The sequence below is a fragment of the Equus asinus genome, chromosome 3 (assembly GCF_041296235.1).
Source record: "Equus asinus isolate D_3611 breed Donkey chromosome 3, EquAss-T2T_v2, whole genome shotgun sequence".
Taxonomy (NCBI): Eukaryota; Metazoa; Chordata; class Mammalia; order Perissodactyla; family Equidae; genus Equus; species Equus asinus.
In genome coordinates this window covers 49,572,698-49,584,977 of record NC_091792.1, presented here as the reverse complement: position 1 = coordinate 49,584,977, position 12,280 = coordinate 49,572,698, and the positions used below count along the sequence as shown (strand labels likewise).

The 12,280-nt window shown below is 37.3% G+C and overlaps 1 protein-coding gene across 14 annotated transcripts in view; it reads left to right on the top strand.

The window, feature by feature from the left end:
- The window catches only part of MARCHF1 (membrane associated ring-CH-type finger 1), a 768,319-nt gene that overhangs the window by 709,270 nt on the left and 46,769 nt on the right, over positions 1–12,280 (top strand). For all 14 annotated transcript variants that reach the window (XM_070505020.1, XM_070505012.1, XM_070505015.1 and 11 more), the window contains one exon: positions 7,547–7,727. In XM_070505020.1, coding sequence (XP_070361121.1) covers positions 7,547–7,727 — 181 coding nt within the window. The remainder of the gene's footprint in view (positions 1–7,546; positions 7,728–12,280) is intronic.

The following is a 12,280-nucleotide window of genomic DNA, read 5'->3' as shown; positions in this document are numbered from 1 at the left end:
ACTTAATGCTTATAAACAGTCCTATGAGGTAGACACTACTATTTTCCTACTTTATGGATGAGAAACTTGAAAATACAAGAGATTAAGTAATTTAACAGACGTAGATGGGCAGAACTATGATCCAAATGCTGATCATAGTTTTAACAATCACACCGGTGTTTCCCAACATTTTCTACTTCATCACACACATAGAACATGATAACATTTCTGAGTCAACTGTGGTTAATGGCCAACATACCTAGGAGCCTTAAACTGCTCTCTAAGCTGAGAGGAATCAATATCTTGGCACAGCAGAAACTTCTTTGTGGCAAAACTCACAGTCTGCTGGTAAGTTCTGTACCATGCCCCTATACCTGTATGTTGGGCGTTAGAGGGAAATATGGTAGGATAGGTAAGACAAATCCAAATTATGGAAGGTCATGTGAAAACCACATGAAGTAATTAGGATTTTATTTGATTTATTATAGAGTTCTTGGAGAGTGGCAGTATTTTAAGAGGGCCTGAAAAACTATGTTTTAAGAATGATTTTAAAGGAGCAAAATCTTAAAGACAGTTTGTGTACCTGTTGACAATTCAAAACTACTAGAGAGATGGCAGTGAGGATGAAAAGGAACAAGGTAAGAAAAACAGCGAGGGATAAAAATATTGGAATATTGATGAAACTTTGAATATAGAGTCTGAAGTACATGAAAGGTTCAGATAAAGGCAAGCTGAGAGAATGGGATACTTATGGAACGGCATCTTTGGGAAGAAAAGCTATTTTAGAGATGGTGAGATGTAGGAAGTAGTGTCTCACTGGGAATACCCCATTACTGCAGTTGGACATTATTGGAGTTGGCTGACATTTCTTGCTATTGAAGAGGTAGAGGTTGGTTTTGGAGATGGATGTTTTAAAACCACAAGTCTGGGAGTAATACTTGAAGCTGAAGCCCTAGACGGCCTCCCTAGGGTAGTCAGTGGACAAAGGAAAAATAAAAGGCTTAAGTACAAAACTTCCAGGATAAGCAGAGGGGAAATGCTGACAAAGAAATGGGGGGAAGAGGTGTAGAAATCAGTCTGTGGAAATGGAAGAATAACAGAATTGCAACATTGGAAAAGAAATATGAGGTCATGTAGTTTAATCACTCCTGTGTGGTGAGTTCCTTTTACGCTATGCTTGAATACTTTCAATGTTGGGAAATTCACACTCTCCTGGGGCAGTTCATTTCATCTTTGGAAAGCTCTGGGTATATATGTGTATATGTTTCATGGAAATTTGTTTCTTTTAACTTCTACTCATTGGATCCAGCTGTGGGACAGAACAAGATCAGTTGCCCTTTCACCCAATAGCCTTTCACATGTCTAAACAGAGCTGTCATATAATTTCCCCTTCCCTGCCTTTTTGTCCCTCTAAGATATCCGATATGGAAATTGGCATTTCTTTTTATTTGTCCCCAAATTACTATGCTCATTTTATTTTATTTTTTTATTGAGATATAATTGACATATAACATTATGTTAGTTTCAGGTGTACAACACAATGATCTGATATTTGTGTATATTGTGAAATGATCACTACAATAAGAGTAGTTAACATACTACACTCATACTTTAAAAGGTGCCCCTTTGACCTACAATTTTGAATTATGGTGGAAGAGTCTCAGCCATAAACTTAGCTATGTTAAATTCTATATTATTCCCCTATCGTCTCTCACCATGATCTCTCATCTATCCTACCATATCAAATTATCATCTCATCTGTCGTATCTCCCTTATCATTTCTCACCTTTCCAGGCTCCAGAATGCTAACATTTTTGTCCTCCATAAGTAGTCACTATTCCAATCCCTACAATCATCTTATATGCTGTTCTGATTCCACTTTTCCCAACTTTAAGGGTAGTAATATAAGAGAAGTGTCACAGAAGCCAAAAAGGGAGAAGTATCAAGGACGCAGGGTTAGTCGACAATGCAAAAAAACATCAGGAGAGATGAAGATCTAGAAAAGGTCCTTGGACTTGACTATAAGGAGGGTGTTGGTAGCTTAACAGAAAAGTAATCTCAGTAGTAAGGTGGATGGAAGAAATGTCTCCCTTTCTTACATCACAGTTCTTCGAGGTGGAAAATGAGAGAGTCCTATAAACTGAAAGACAAACACAAAAAATTGCTTTTATAAAAACATGCAATGCATTACGTTTGTTACCTAGCAGCAATTATTGTTGATTTTATTGATCATTTGTATATTGGCAATAATGTCTTACTTTGGAATAGTGTTTATATTTTGTAGTATTTTCTCATGTATCTTATTTGAGCCTCATAATAGCCATATAAAAATTCACAGCTGAGAAAAGCAACTGTGTCAAACCTTGTCTGAGGCCAGCCGGCATACAGATCTAAATAGACTCCCTCACCCAGCTTTCCTTGAGACATGTCTGTGACTGGACTGAGCTGGGGATTTAAATGTGTCAGAAGCTAACTCACCTGTATGGAGTCAGAATTCACGACTTTGGCCTTACAAGCATTTGCTCTAACCAACTTACCATTTCCTTCCTCTTTCAATATCAATTCTTCAGCGTCCTTGTGACTTACGGTCTCTCAAATCCATCCATTTCCCACCAGCTGGTTTCACTCACCAAACTGTTCCCTTAGAGCCTAGGCCTTATGACCAACTGTTTTCACACTGTATCCTCCAATGCACCGGAATCCTTCACTCCTTTGTCCTTCCCATTTCTGACCTAGTGATCTGAAGACTGTGAGATTGTGCTTCCAACTGTAGGATTGCTCTCTGACTGCTGAACACTGCCAGGTCACAAAGCAATGCTAACAGCGTCTACTATAAATTCGTGCTGTCTAATCTCACCAGGGACCTCACGGCTGCTCCACAATTCTAATATTCATGCTTGGTTAATTTTCCATCACATTCTCCAAGTGGCTTTTTCTAATTATTTACAGCCTCTATAAGACCTTAACCCCATGCCTTCCTGCCTTCTGTTTAGCATACGTGCTGTCTTCTATATCACAGAAGTTAATAAGACCTCGCAGACCCAGCTAACTCAATTTCTTCTGCCTTCACTAGCTTTTCATCTTCACCTATCATTTTCCCTCTATCTCTTGCTCAGAGAAAAAGATGGCTGTTTCCCTCCTGTGTATTCTTCCACTTGTCCAAAGATATTCCTCTACCATACTTTCTTTCCCCAGACTTTCTTGACTTCTCGAGATCCTTCATTTAACAATGGGGCATTCTCTTGCCTGACTGTGTTTTTAAATGTCTACCTCTCTGTGACACCTTCACTGCTGCTCATGAACAAGTTCAAGTTTTCCCTGTTAAAAATAAAATTTTCCCTGATCTGCTCTCCTTTCACTGTTATGCTATATTTCTCAAAAAGAGAGAGAGATTAGCTCTCTTCACTCATTTACTTGAGCGCTAATTTCTCATCTACTGCAAATATCTTTCAATATGGCTTCTGTCCAACATGTATTCTAATCATTTTTTAACTTAGTAAAGTGAATGCTAAGAATGAGTGCCAAACTCTGAAGCATGATGATTCATTTTGAGTAAAGATCAACAGCCAAATTAAAATATTACGAATATAGCAGTATCCGTAATTACTGTGCTTAAAAATTATTTAGTTGGAGAGGGAATGGAGAAAACTGTAGGTCGAAAATTGAGGGGATAGATCAGAAAGATTTGCCAAAAGAGAAGGGGAAAAAATGGCATGGAATATAGGAAGAGAGAGTCACAGGCCTGCACTTGAGATGCTGTCTGCAGGTCACAGGGATGCCCGCCTTTCGGAGTCGCATAAGTAAATGTGCTTTGCTGCCACAGCTAGTCATGGAAACCAAGGAAAGTTCTCAGAGATTTCTGCATACTCTGCAAGCTGAGAATCTCCCTTCTCCTTCCCAAAGTCACCACCTCAGTCTAGGTTCTTAATCCCTAGATGATTGTAATAGTTGGCCAAATGAGGTATCTGCCTCCGGGTTCTTCTCTCCCTTCAATTCCCGCAATATGCTGATGCTATTGTCTGATTTTCTTTGCCTATAGCAAGAACTAAGAAAATGTGAATGAATGAAATGATGGGTGAATGAATGAAAAAAAAAATCCCAAACTTACATAATCACTATAGCCTTCATAAAGTTTTTTTTAGTGATGAATTATTTAAGAAAAACTATGGAAAGCAAATATTCTGCCAGAGCCAAGAAACCTTGGCATGGGAGGGGCTGGGGAAGAATGGAAATCATTTTAAGATACATAAGACCAAAAAAAGCCTACTTTTCTTAAAACTCAAACATTAAGGAAGGGACTTTAAGCACACACACACACACACACACACACACACACACACACACACACATTTCCAAAATTTAATTTGCTAAATAGCATTTGAAGTCTGGTCTTCACAGAAAGCTAGAAATTATAAGGAAGTCAAAGTTTATTCAAGTCATAAATGGTGAAAGTCTCAACATATGCTGATTAGATTGTAAGCAGCCAGTTAAAATACTAAAATGTCAATAAAATCTGTGAATTTAGCTTTTTCCTGTCACTGGGTAACAGGTATCAATGTAGATCACCAATGAATTTACAGAATCACTCACTTCCAAGTGTCCATTTCCCATAAGGTAAAAATACATTGAAACTATGAATATTTTACTGTGCAATTTTATTTTAGTATTAAAATCATTTTCTCTACACAATTATTCTATTGGAAAAAACATGTTTATGTTTTCATTTATAATTTGGCAATTGTGGTTTATGTGAAGTATATCAATTTAAGAATTGTTTAATTCTTTCTGTAATGACATTATCATATTATTTTTTATTTCCAGTAGATATTGAAGTTGATATTTAGCCCTTAAATTCATTTAGAACAATCTCAACATGGTTTGAAAAAGACACTTGGGCACCAACTTGAGTTGGATAATGTAGAAAAAGTTCAAAATGTTAAAATCATGTAAAAATAAATCTTGTGAAATGGGAATGAAAATGAACTAAGCTTTTGATTTTCCGTATGAGAAATAAGCTTAATTTTAGGAAAAAATGATATTGCTGGCGGTGCTTCAGGTAACAGTTTCAGCAGAAATTTTTAAAAAGGAATCTGTAAGGTCTAGGAAGTTGGGTGACAGTCAGTATACTGCTCAGGGGTCACTTGGAACTCAGTAATCAGCAAGATCTTTGTTAAATTTGCTTATGAATACATTACTTTTTTCATGTCCGTAAAAAATCAGAGCCTCAGAATGATCTCGGCAGCTGTGCAGCATTTGACAGTATCTTGTTTTAGCGATGAATTATCAGATAGTGTTAACGGCAAATTTTTCTTTTTCAAATGAGAAATTTGCCCCCCATCCCTGCAGGCTGTTCATGGATCATTGGGCTTCAGGGCCAGCCAGGAGGGACTTTCATTTTCATTTCTTGCTTGTTTATTTAACCTTTACTTCGACTTTTGTTATTTGCAGAGGTCGCAGTGATGTTTTCGTAAATTTTGTTTTCATTATTGTTGATAATAGTCATACATTGTCTTTAACTCAGAATTGCCTTGTTTAAGGCAGGAGTAGGCAAATGTTTCTGTAGAGGGCCAGATAACAAATATGTTCATCTTTGTGGCCAGATGGTCCCCACAGCAACTCTCAACTCTGCATTTATAGCACAAACACAACTCTAAACAGTACATAAACAAATGTGCTTGGGCGTATACCAATAAAACTTTATTTATAAAAACGTGCAGCAGGAAAAATTGGGCATAGTTTGCTGACCCCTGATCTAAGGGAGTATCTTCGTGTGGAGGCAGGGAGATAAGAGGTTCAAGGACTTGAGTAATATCAATTTCTCATGCTGTACAATTCGTTAGGTTTCAATGGCTCCAAAAATAACTATTACAACAAAATGAAGTGTTATAGAAACTCAGATTTGCTTTCAATGGTTGCTTTTATGATAAGTCATAGTTTGTTGACTGAACAATTCCTCCACTCAACAAACATCTACTGAGCACCTATGATGCAATCAACACTCTATTGGCAATACGTGTGATACAAGTATACTAAGCCGTGTTCCCTAGGACGTACACATTTGGAAAGAGGAGATATTTTCTCGTGTTAAAGAATAAGCTCCCAGATAATTTTTAGTTTTTCCCCACCATATCAGCTTTTTATATGTGCTGCTACTTCCAAGCTCACTGCTTCCTACCTCAGTCCAGGGGAAAGCAGACACTGATTTTGAATTCCCTACGCTCTCATCCCACCGCTCACACCCGGAGAACTTTAGAAGTCAATGTTCCTTTTTGCTTACTTTATTTTTACTTATGAAAAAGAGACTCATGTCCTAGTGTACTGTTATACTTCTTTATTTTGAGGTTAGGGGAGTGTTGGGTTTCAATTCCTGTATCTTACTACAGTAGCAATCTGAGCAACCATTTCATTTCCCCTGGGGAGACAGCTAAGATAAATATATTTTTAAAATCCACTCTTTAAAACTCATGCTTCTGGAGAATAAGGCATATAGACCTAAAAGGCAAGGGCAGCAGCAGCTGTTCATTCATTCTTCCAGCCTGCCACCATGACAGCTCGGAAAAGTAACTATACAAATATTTTTTTTAATGTTCCATTTGTATTTCTGAGATTTCAAGCAATATTTCTAATCAAATTTATTAAGAACTTCTATCAGTTGGTTAAACCATAAGAATCATTGAAGCGCTAAGAGTTCAGTTCACAACCTTGAGATATGAAACCCTTATCTCACCCAATGAGGAAAACAAATTATTTTTAAAAATTTGAAGATGAGAATAATGAAGATTTCATAGACTGTGAATCTATGACACTAGAATTCACAGTAATTCAGTAAACTAGTTGAACTCTGAATTCCTTGGAAGATGTAGTAATTAACATTTTAAAACAATAGGATTTACTGTACTTGAACTTTACGTAACCAGTAATTTTTGTGACTTTTAAACAATGATGATTATTGACAGTTTAGGCCATTTGTTGTGACCAAAGACGTGTGCATGTTCCTGGGGAAATCTTTGTAATATTTCCAAGCTGAGACTTTCTGTATTCATTTTATTCTTTGCTAACATATTGAAATTTTTCAGATTTCTTTCACATTGGTAGAATAACATACTATTAAATTATACACCATGCCCCTATAAAACGATCATCAAAATAAAACAATGAAGTTATCAGATTACAACGTTCTCTAGAATACTTATAAGTCATAGCTTTTATATATGAAAGCAAGTTTAACTCATAGACACTGACCTATTAAATAGATTACGCTGGGGTATAGCTCAATATTTGTGCTGTTAAAATTGGCTTCAGTGCAGGAATGAAATAGTACATGTTTGACGTACTAGTGTCTAATGGTCTATGACATGACTTAAAACTCCAGCAAGGACCACACAAATGAAAGAAAATTAATATTGGGCATAGATTCAGTTCTAGCATCAAGTTGGAGTGAAATGTGCACGCGTTCTAAACCTCAGCTTGCAGTTTCTGATACTGCCTGGTATGAGTGAGGGAGGAAATCCGCTCGTGAGAAATGTTCTCTGGGAGAGCTCATCCAGGCTGCTGTGTCCTTCCCCAGGATCTGTCACTGCGAAGGGGATGAAGAGAGCCCCCTCATCACGCCCTGTCGCTGCACGGGCACCCTGCGCTTTGTCCACCAGTCCTGCCTCCACCAGTGGATCAAGAGCTCAGACACGCGCTGCTGCGAGCTCTGCAAGTATGACTTCATCATGGAGACCAAGCTCAAACCTCTCCGGAAGGTACGTATCTGCAGGAATTGGTTTGAGAGAGACAACTTGCAAAGCAGTTTTGTTTTAAAAATCCATTTCTTACCCCGGTCAGATATTGCTAAAGTGCTAATATCTGTGAAGAGTACATGTCTTGTGTTGGGCTCCATGTGTGAAATGCAGCCAAGTGTTTGCAAGATAACCCTTCCTTCTTCTCTGTTTTATATTCTAGGACCCTGATTTTTATATCACACTTCGAAATCAAAAGAAGCATGTGTGTGTGTGTGTGTGTGTGTGTATACAGATACATATATATATAAACAAAATATATTTGTAATTCCATGTAATTGAATTGATGGGAACTGAGAGAACTTTGTACTTACTAAGGTCAATTCCCAAGAAGGTTAGATAATAGATTACATTAACTAACATGAACTCATGTAATTTCTGGAAAGCCAGGCATTAGGTAATAGAAGAGAATGGTTTCTTCTGTGAAGTGTGGATAATTTTTTGTGTTTGCCTTTATTTGGGGATTTGGTTTGATGGTTCATGCATAATTAGATAGGAAGAAAAAGTGTTATTTTCCATATTGTGCATCAAGCTGTAAGAGAGAGGTAAGTATATTTTTATCTATAAACTTAATCTTCAAATTCCTCATTTATGTTATATTTTTCTAAAGAATGAAGGTAAGAACATGATTCAAAAATAAAGCTAGCGTCTCACTCAAAGCCAGCAAAGGCCAACTTGTAAAGCGTGCAAAATGAAGACAGTGAACTTTATGCAATTCATGCTTGATAGTTGGGCCTGTAACTTACTCATCTGTTTGCCTAACTGCAGCCTTACATATATGGATGCTTCAATTTCCAAAGGAGAGTGTGGAGACAACAATTTGAATAATGAATCTGCCTAGAGCGGCTTTTTCATTTAAATTAAATGCATAGCCAAAGTGGATAAAAAGAATGTTGCTTGGCTATAAGCCTGATGGGTTCTAGGATGAACAGAGATGTAAGGCAAACAAGAATATTCCAATAGACATCTCATCGGTGGCTGGCCATTGCAGTTCTTCCTTAAGTCTGTCAATTAGGGAGAGGGAGAGTAGCATTCTCGGCTTTTGTGGTAGACTTCATTTTAAAAATCTGCAAATGGTTTATAGATGTCAAAGCGATGCACAAAATGCCTTTGGGATACACTTTGTCTCTTTTTAACATACAGGGTGACCTGATTGCCAAAAGGTGACACTCTGTTCCTCCAAGTCCCAGAGCAATCAATGCCAGAAATAGAAACGGACCCTTAACTCCTTGCCGTTTCTTTATCCACTGAGCAGATGCTGTGTGCTGTCTGGAGTAGCTAAATGACACATGGTGCTCTATGATTCTGTACATTTCTCTTCTTATCCCTCGGGGAACTACAAATTATTTCATAGCATCTGTACATTTCTCCATAGTTTTTTTTAACCTACATCCATATAAAATTTTTATTTCAGCCTTGTCAAACATATATGAGGCCAACAATCTAGGATAATAAAAAATTCATATTTTCTTTTCTTCATGCTATCTATTCCCTTCCCCTTTTTTTGTATAATAAACAATGCCTGATGGAACTTGAAAAGTCGTCTCCTTCCACCTTCAGCTTTTATAGAATCACCTGTTATATACAACTTTGATCCTTTCTTAGTATTCCATTCTCGATAATGATAATTAGCAACCCTATCAGGGAATAATTTTTTTTCTCAACTAACCTGTTTGTATACCAGAGAAAGTGAGCTAACACATCTATCTTTTTTAATCTTCTTAATAATGAATATGTTGTGGCAACCTAGTGGGTACACACTATCTGTTGATTAATGAAATACCCTAGTTTCTTTCTAAAAACATTTCCTTTTACTGGTCATAAATATTGATGAAGGACAGCATGTCACCATCCTTCACTTTTAATAGCATTTATACAGCTACAGAGGATGTTAGAGTCTAATCCGGAGGTGGCTTGCTGACAGCCCAAGATGTGTTTTATTTGACTCACAGGCTTTAGCGTTTGAATTAGTTACCAACATTTAAAGATGTGATTATTTCATTAAAATTCCACACATCTCTATTTTGTTAAAATCACAGTATCTGGCTTTACTGGGACCACATTCCCATAGGACCACAAGCAGTGGAGCTAAGTGGTGGCTAGCCCCTTTAAAGGCTCTTTGCTTTCAAGTTCTCCACATTTCTCAGGCCGCCTGTCCTTCTGACCCTGAGACCTTGTGCCATCTCCACTCATCTGAGTACCTCTGCGGCTCTAGTTCAGGGGTCTGAATTTTCAACTCCTGGTCTAACATATGAGTCCTAGACATCAGTCACATGCATTCTCTTCCTGCTTCTATGATTTCTGAGCTTTAAAAACCTAGAAAAGGTATTCCTAATTTTTACTTTCTCCTTTGAAACTATGGGTCACTGGGGTAATACTTAAATGGCAGTATCCCAAATGACTTTTCAGATTCTGAGGTGATATGAATTATACAGATATGAGGCATTTTAAACTGTTCTAGATGATTTATTTTGATGGCACAAAGATTCATCAACAGTTTTCTTTTGGTGGTTTTTAAGTGGTCCTTAAGAATGACAGGTATACCATTTGGTTAGAATATATTTGAAGTACAGCCGGTTAATTACTCTCAACTCAGTAATTCCCTTATAGTTATAACGTTCCAAAGACCAACCACATGAAACAATTAATTTAGCTAATGATTCTGAATTTCTACCATTAGCCAATGGAGGCAGGAGATTCTGTTTAGATGAAATGGCTTCTTGAAGAAGAAAGGTGCAAATCTTCAGTCTGAAGAAACTTGGGGCTTAATAGTTACTCTAAAGATATCTGTAAAACGTTACCTCTTTAATTGCTGGTGTTACTACACCAGGATCTACAGTTAGCAAATTCATCAAGGTATCCCAGTGTTTCCAGAAGAAATCTTTAAAGTCTAAATAAAATCAAGGGCTTATTTGAGGAAAAGCAATTTTCATCATCTTTAAGTCAGTAGCTCAGCTACTTTCATAACACTCATTAAAAGTCCCATTAGTCTTCTGAGTTACCCAGAGCCAGAAATAGTTCTCAGGGCCCAGGAAAGTCAAGAAGTCACAAATACAGAAAGCACAGTGGCTACTCAGTGCAATTTGGAAATGCATACAATGTCGGTTAGGAAGCATAAACTAATCTCCTGTTCTGAAGCTGAAGAATTGCGTGGAGTTCAGATTTGAATCACACCTGAATGGGAGAAACCAGTTGTTGGCTATGAAGCCAAGCTTATGAGGACAGCAGATACTACAGACAACTTTATGTCCTCCCCTGAAATACTTCCTTGTATAGTTTTCCATATATAAATCATTTGACAAATATATAATACAAAATATTCACCTCTAGGCATCCTTTTATTCTTGTCTCATTTCTACAAAGAAAATGAGGCACTGAATCAATTAGTTTTGCTTTAGTAATGATTAGGTTGAACCACAGAAGTTGTCATTTTTGTAGATCAAAAATAGTTGCATATTTTAAAGTTCCTAATACGTAAGTTCTGCGTGAACTTATTAGGCCAAATGAAAAGGAATAATCATTTTGCTATTGCTACATTTCCACCATAATGACTTGGTTGAAAAGCTTTAGTTGAAATACTTATTTTAAAAAATAAAGAACTGTATTTGACAAATACTGTGTTTATTTCTTCCTTTCCTTAATTCGATGGCACATCCATCTTTCAGAAGAGTAAAAAGGCCAATGCAAGTTACCATAGCAAGTCAACTGCCCAAAGGTTATGATTGATGCTCTGCTGATCTGGAGGTCTTGCAGTTCATAACCTTAAAATTGGACAGAGCAGGGACTGAGGTCAGCTTCCTAGCTAGAGATTTCTAGCACCCTATTGAATAATGTTGCCTAATCACACATAAGAGAAATTCAACATGCATCGTTTATTTACCATTGTGGGGGATTTGCAATTTCACTAACACAACTACCAGATACTGAATTTCTGCTATGTGCTAGGTATTCAGAATATATAACTTAATTAATTTCATCCTCATTACAACCCTATTTTAGGTAGGTATATGAAGCCCATTTTACAGATGAGGAAAATGAGACCCAGTGTCAAACTTACTCAGTATCACACACCCCAAAGCTCCTCGATTCTACAGCTTGTGCTCCTTGCACTGTGCCACACTACCATAAATAGCTGACAGCCTCTCTCTGTAAGCATCAAAACTTTAGTTTTTCGGGTTTTGTTAAAGATTGGCACCTGAACTAACAACTGTTGCCAATCTTCTTTTTTTTCTGCTTTTTTTTCTCCCCAAATCCCCCCAGTACTTAGTTGTATATTTTAGTTGTGGGTCCTTCTAGTGTGGCACGTGGGATGCCACCTCAACATGGCCTGATGAGCGGTGCCGTGTCCACGCCCAGGATCCAAACCCTGGACCACTTAAATCAGAGCGCGCGAACTTAACCACTCGGCCATGGGACCAGCCCCAAAACTTTAGTTTTTATTTAAACCATTTATAATGGAAATCTTTCAAAATAAACCTTTCTAAAATAAAAATTTTCTGAGGTCTTCCTTCATAAAC